At 34.0% G+C, this 7,529-nt stretch overlaps 1 protein-coding gene across 2 annotated transcripts in view; it reads left to right on the top strand.

Moving 5' to 3' along the window:
- The window catches only part of PCDH7 (protocadherin 7), a 412,759-nt gene extending 405,843 nt beyond the window's left edge, over window positions 1-6,916 (top strand). For both annotated transcript variants that reach the window (XM_029947699.1, XM_029947692.1), the window contains exon 4: window positions 2,556-6,916. In XM_029947699.1, the coding sequence (XP_029803559.1) occupies window positions 2,556-2,932 (377 nt within the window). In that variant the 3' untranslated portion in view covers window positions 2,933-6,916. The remainder of the gene's footprint in view (window positions 1-2,555) is intronic.
- Window positions 6,917-7,529: the final 613 nt, after the last annotated feature.

The raw sequence follows: 7,529 nt of genomic DNA, 5'->3' as shown, positions 1-7,529 counted from the left end.
AAGTCATACAGACTATGAAGTAAAGGCTGAGGGAAGAAATTGAAGAGTATTTAATTTCTACTTGATGAGAAATTGAGTCAATCTAAATAAATATAATTTCTTATGATCTACAGAGAGTTCAGGCACACAAGTAAAACAACAGGTAAGAAGAATTGTGTGCATATTACACAGCTCTCTGAGCTGTCTCTAAATGCTTTGCAAGCAAAAGAAAAACAAAGTGCTACAAATTTAAAACTGAAAACACAAATTAATACCCCAAAAGCAGAGAACCTATAAGTTGCTGTGTATGCAAACTGACACATTGTGTGAGACATAAGTAAATTTAGATGATTGGTGAACATTCTAGGTCATTTTTACAGGGAATGACAGCCACATTCAAAGAGATTTTTTTCTATTTTAGTAGCTTTATTCCCGATTACTTTCTTGTTTTCTTGAGAGGCACTGCCATATAAGAAAAAGAAAAATTTGAACTGGTTAAAGCAATGAAGAAACAAGGGAATGTTTAGAGTAAATAGGTCTGATCTTACATTTGTCCTTTTTAGAAGGTTTTTTTCTGTTCAAGGCATTTAAGTCAGCTTCAAATAAACAAAGCATCCCAAGATAGAACATATTCCCGATGAACTCACATTTTGTTCATTTAAACTAACTAGACTACAAAAATCATTCCTAAAGTTGCCAATAGTTTGATTTTTTAAATGCATCTAAAATATGTGTTTGAGGGACACAGAGGGGATTTTTGGCATAAGAATGAAGAAGAAAGTGCTTTTTCTTTCAATGATAAAATTGTAAGGTCTTCCCACTTAGAAGTCAAATAGCACAGCATGTGTAACTACAATAAATAATCATCTTTGCATTTTACCTTTGGGAAAAAGAAAAGCCATTCTAGATTTTCTGTGAAGAGGACTGGCATTGAACTCTCAACACACAGCATAAGAATCTCAGGCCATAGCAGTTCAAAAATCAATGGGCTGACAAATGTCAATATTCCAGTTATCCATCACTGGAGGAAAAAAAATGGTATGCATTTGACTGCCTTGATTTAAGAGACTTGGCAGAGTAATACTTCTGAAATCACCTATACAAATGTTGGCCCAAATAGGAATGTAATGTTAAATTACAGAGGATGGCATATGGAGACAGAAGCAGATGATATTATACATATTGGAGATAATGTAAATAACCCCTTCTTCTATTTTAAACCAAATCTACCCAGGTTTATATAGAAAAAAATTTCACTGATTCCATTGTTGCAAATATATTTGCCAAGGTTAAAATTTGTCAGACTTTTAAGTTCAACACCTTGTTTAAAAAAAGAAGAAAGAAAGAAAGAAAGAAAGAAAGAAAGAAAGAAAGAAAGAAAGAAAGAAAGAAAGAAAGAAAGAAAAGACATGATATCATATGATATAACTTGGAGCTCAGTCATATGATGCTATTTTGTTTGTCAATAAAATAAACTACAAAATATATTAAATAGGACCCTAGAGGTTATTCTTTTAGAATTTGTTGAGGTACAGCAGGTTACTCTCTCTCTCTCTTTTACAAATAAAAATAGTCTGTTAAAAATTGTAATAGTAAGAAAATACATACCTATTCTCCAAAGACAGACACATATTAATGATTTTACTTACATATACAGATAATTCTCAATTTCCATCTCAAATCCTGGTACCTAAGAACTGTCTAAATTAGCTTTCTAGTAATAGAAGACATTTCCAGTTCTACTAGGCAACAACATTCATTAGGAGTACATACTATTTCATCAAAACTTTAGGAGCTTGACTCCATTTAGCCAATACATTGCATTTCACATAATATTTCATTTCAGCAAACACACTGGCAAATGCTTTCTTCTGTCAACACTTAACGGATTATCCTACAGCACATATTAGGTCATGTGACATGGTGGGTGGGAGCTGGATGTGGGCTAGGGTGGGGTAGGTGATGCTATTGTTAATATGTTCACACCCATAACCTACTTGTACTTTGCTTTTTTTACTTTTTACCAAATAATCTGCTGTCAATTTAGTTTCTGCTTCTGAGTCACCCTGATGTTTTAGAATGTATTTTAAATATAAGGTTTTGCATATTTGTATGCCATGAATAATGTATAAGCCGAATGAAATCCAATTGGCAAAAGTACATGATTTCTGGGATAATTAAGAAATAGGGTAAATTATCTATTTGGGTTTAATAATTTTTCTTATGCATGTGGAAAAATGTATACCCATACAAATACACATATGCAGTTTATATCTACTTGAGAATATTCACATGCCCCTGTCCTGTTACAAATGCATGTGTACCTATTTATCCTATAGACTTAAATTTATTAGCTTCTCCATGCCTCTCTTTCTATAGTATTTGTTCTTTTTGCAAAACCTTATCTTTAGTGGATATGAAATCAAAACCATTCTATGGGAATGATGAACTATGGGGTGTTGATAAAAGGAAGATAATATGATATATATACGTGTGTGTGTGTGTGTGTGGTTTTCCAACAGGAAAACCAGTTGAAGGATGGCCACTTTTAATGTCTCCTTCTCCTTGAATTTCAGATTCAAGACCTCTTCCAGATGTAGCCCTGACTGGGAAGTGTACCCGTGAATGTGATGAATATGGCCACTCAGACTCCTGCTGGATGCCGGTCCGCACTTCTCCAGAGAGGAAGAAGAGCCAGCCCAAACTCTCCACTTTCATGCCTGTTGATGAACGAGGAAGCCAGGAAAAGCTGGCCAATGGCGAGGCCGCCATCATGGGTGACCGCAACAGAAACCTCCTGAACAAAAAGTTGACCTCGTCCTATGAGACCTTCAGTGCAGCTAGTTTCAGCAAAAATGAGGAAGCCAACCCCGAGGATATTCCCCTTACAAAAACGGGGGAATACAAGCCATCTCCTGTCAATACTCTCACTAGAAGAGAAGTTTACCTGTAGGCTCTAAAGAAGAACAGCAAAGTTCTTTTCATGTATGAGAAGGAGAATAAGGGGCAAAAAAACCTTACAAAGAAAAACCGTTTAATCAAAAAGAGGGGGCTACCAAAGAGACAAAGCTTTGCCTGCCACTTCTGCCTCCAGATCAGGCCGTTAGTGATACTGTTAGCCTGACTGTAATGTACAATGTAGAAACCATCCTTGTTACTTGCATGTCTAACCCCTTCACGGATTATTCCCAACACCTGCTATCCCTCTTCCCCATTCTCCTCCAAGGAAGAAAAAAAAAAAGATGGTTGCAAGTTTCTTTCATGGTAACAAGCCTGATTAGCAGAACACAATACACTCTCATTATCCCTAAGCTGAAGCACGATTTAGTCACTTTGATTTAGTTTGAATGCCATCCGGCTGGTCAACAAATAAATAAATAAATAAATAACAACAACAACAACAGAAAAACAAAAACCAAAAACAGATCATGTAAAATGTATTTCAGACATACCATCAGAATATAATTAATCACCATGAAAAGCAATCCCCCCAAAATGACAGAGTTCCTGTAAAGGTACAGTTCTTACACAGGGGACTATATAAGAGGCATATTGAGAATCTCACAGGTATAATATTCTAATAACAGAGACTGACAACTAGACAATACCCCCGTTGGAGATTGCGGTCCCAAATTGACATACGTTGTTCTTTTCAAGTCAAGATTATCAACTTCAACTCCATACATCCATTGAATATTCTTTGTATACACACAACCTTGACCACATGTATCAATTACACTAATTACAACTTGTAAAAAGTATATATATATATTTTTTTCAGAACGGCACCACTATTATCAACTAACTGGAATAATTGTGTCATTAAAAGGCCAAAGATCACACGGCAGATCAGGGAAATCATGAGGTAGATTTGGTCTTGACATGGAAATCCATTAAGCAACAAAAGCGATCAAACCCATGTGCCCACAAAAATACTCCAACACGAGCTTAGTTTCCATTGCCTCTATACCCGAAAACATGCATTTTCCTTTAAAATGGATTTTCTTTGAAAGCTCAGAAAATGAAAAACTAAAGTGATGTATTTTTGGTATTATAGTAAGTGATTAGTTTAGGTTCAAGTTTAGTTTCAAATTATTATCAGGGAAGATTCTACTTTTAAAAATCATATTTGTGGGAAGACAGAGAAGGAAGGATATATGGGCATATAGTCTTTTAAGTTAAAAATCACTGTTACCATTGTAGAATCCAGGTTGTGCTTGCTGGTCTTATTATTTACATTTCAAATTACCAATTGTATTTTTTCATGTGTCTAACACACTTTTCCAGACAACACAAGTGCATTGATTTTGGATCCTGTGCAATACAACACTCTTTTAAGACTCACAACATTGAAACAAGGTGACACCCTAACTGATTTGTCACAAGTGTGGTTTTGAACATGACTTTATATGTCTTAAAACAAATCCAGACTGAACATGAAAGAAAGGAGTTCTGGGCAGTGACATGTTTCCTTGTATGTATATCTCAATGTGGGAAAATAGGCAGTTTTTTCAGTGTAAAAAAAATCCAAACCAGAATATATAGATTTTGAGTCATTTGTTCTATAGATGATGATTTAACATAATTGGAGACTGAGCTGGGACATTCAGACAAAAGTGACAATCCGGCGATTGAATAGGGGATAACAGGTGAAGAGAGCAAATATTCCCAAAACTGAATGTTTGCCACCTGGTTATGACATAGGCTGATGGCTCTCTAGCAAACTGTAGAAATAGTGTAGCTTTGGATAGTTTTATTCTTTACCGAATTTCTTAGACTATAAGGTGAAGCAGCCTGGACTAGAGGTTGTGAACTCACTATTATATCATCAAAATGCTTATCTTTGGAAACCACTTCTCTGTTTGGTGGGCTATTCATTTCCTTCTGCTCTTTCTTAAACAGAGTTTTCATTTTGATGTTAGTTTATGTATAATAGTTAGGACGAAAGAAGATGTGTAATTGAAACAAAAACTTTGGACTAAAATATGAATAATTGAGCATTTTTATGTTTGATTATTATTTACATGATGGAAAGATGCAATTCTAGTACTTTGTTAGGATACTGCATTAAAGCAGTTCTGCCTTGTATAATCTGTAAGTACCTATTAAGACAAAATACTTCTAAAGATACTTATGAAATGTATACATATTTTTTCTTGCACGTTACAAAGCAAATACTCAATGGCATAACACAGGTGTTCAACAAACTTTTATTTTTAATGCATTTTTTCTTTCTTTCACGAGACACTTGAAACCATTAGATAGTTCATTTCACTCTATCTTCAAACCCTTCTGTTGTCTATAAAGCTAATACGGGTCACACTGGACCTTCAGATTAATTGGATCCACACTCCCCAGTGATGTCTGCACCACGTTCAGGACAGCCATGTCATTGTCATTTAACTTGTGAGCCTCTTGTTAGAACTAAAATGGGTGTGAAAGAATAAAATTCAGTGTACTGTAAGTATTCGCAGTAATTCTAGTAGAATTAGCTCTCATAACATGTTTATTATATAATGAGCTGGCATGACACAGAAATATATTTTGTGTTTGTATGACTTTTATTTTGAATAGGTTAAATCTGGTGCCACTCCATATATAGAGTGCTTTTGAAAAAAATCAATAAAAAGACACAAAAAAAATAATAAATGAGTGAATGCAAAATAAGCAACTGTGCCTTTTATACCTGTTGTTATGGTAAAAAAAAAACGGTTGTTGGGTTTGGACAATGAGGGAAAATGGGCTATTCCTGACTTTTTTGATCTTGTATATTTATCCATGTTTATTTTCTGAAAATAATAAATAATATATTAAAAATTTGCCTTCTGACAAACTCAGATAATGGACCAGTCTTAAATACCATTCATTCATAAAACAGAACTAAGGCATTAATTACTATGGGCTGCTTAATTCTGACTAGAAAGCTAAGGTGTTTATTGTAATAATAACACAGAGAGATATTATCAGGGGTGAAATCAGTCCATTCTGCAAGGTCAAATATTGATTTCAAGTTTCTATTCTTTATTTCCTTTTTGTTGTTATTTTCTTTCAGCTGTTGTTTCTTTTTGGTTGGACAGTATATCAACCATACTTGTTTTCTGTACACAAGAATCTCAAGTGAACTTTGCATGCATTATACATTAGGACACATTTATAAATTAATGAGTAACTATATAAATTTATGTGTATTAAAATTTAAGTGTATGTCTGTAGCTTTAGTCTCAAATCTAATGCTCATTCTGAACCTCCAGATATCATTTCTATATGGTTTCTGACTGGCCTGCTGCCTGAGTTTCAGAAAACAAGGGAGGCATTATTTTTATGGAAAGAAAAACTAAGATGGTACTGAAGATGTCTGGCTGAAAGGCTACCCTAGGAAGCTGTCTTATAAGAAAATAAAATAGCGCACAGACCAGAAGAAGCCGCCAAGAGTCAAGCCATCCTAAAAACAGGCCTGAGAAATCCAAAGACCAAAGTAATTTTAGGCATATTATATCAAAGATAAATATACAATGTGTCCTTAGTGGGAAAAAAAAGTGAATATTCTAAAGCTAGTTAGTTGGGACCCAGGCAGAGGTATACATAACATCCGGAGGAAGGCATCATTTTTTCAGCTACCTAGGGTTTACTTTCAGACAACTTTTCCTACATTTTAAAGCACTTGCATTTAGTGTGGTACGATCTGTTTGTAATGTTATTCATTGACTATTGTTCTGCTACTTGGATGTTGATAGTGAAGCAGAGAACAATTTATCATCGTTTATTATAAGTCACTATGCACGCAACTATGCTAAACATGACGAAATGTATTAAACACTCGTCCAACTATTTATGAAATACTTTACATAATTTAATTTGCTTTTGTACAGTTTTCTGTAAATAAATTGCTTGTCATTTTTGTCTCTGCAGATTAAAATATAACATGGTCAAATGGTTTCACACTTGTAAGTGTACTTCTCTGTTGACAGGTAATTCCAGTTTGATTGGACGAGAAGTGAATGGATGCATGTACCAGTTTGATTTAAAATGGTTTGAGTTCTGCTAACTTAAGATGGAGTAAAAGAGATAATGCTGCAGTAACTTGAGTCAGAGGACACCATGCATAGCTGTCATCACACTTTGGTTTATAATGGAATAGAACTTGGATTCTTCAGTTTCATCAAAATAATCCCTAAGATAGTTGCCTAGCTAGTTCTTACATGTTAAATGGACAGTAGAAGAACTTATCATTAATATAAAGATTGATCTTTTTAGAGACATTTCACCTTTAAGGTAAAACTAATTCTAAGTCAAAATCAGTTCAGGAAATGTTTGTTTTTAATCTAAAATAGTGGTAAGTACAAATACATGAGAAACTTAAAGAGCCTTATATTATGTGAAATGTAGAGAAAAAATTGAAAACAAAAAACAGAATTTTTACCTTACCCATTTTTTCTTTAGTTAAGTTTCCTCTGCTTTTTATATCTTTTTATATTTTTAATCAAGCATGCATATATGTGTGTATATATATGTAGATATGTATGTATATATATAAACTGTTCTGTTTACTC

Source organism: Suricata suricatta, chromosome 1 (assembly GCF_006229205.1).
Source record: "Suricata suricatta isolate VVHF042 chromosome 1, meerkat_22Aug2017_6uvM2_HiC, whole genome shotgun sequence".
NCBI classification, from domain to species: domain Eukaryota; kingdom Metazoa; phylum Chordata; class Mammalia; order Carnivora; family Herpestidae; genus Suricata; species Suricata suricatta.
Note: the sequence above shows the minus strand (reverse complement) of the source record. Positions and strands in the feature narration are given on the sequence as shown.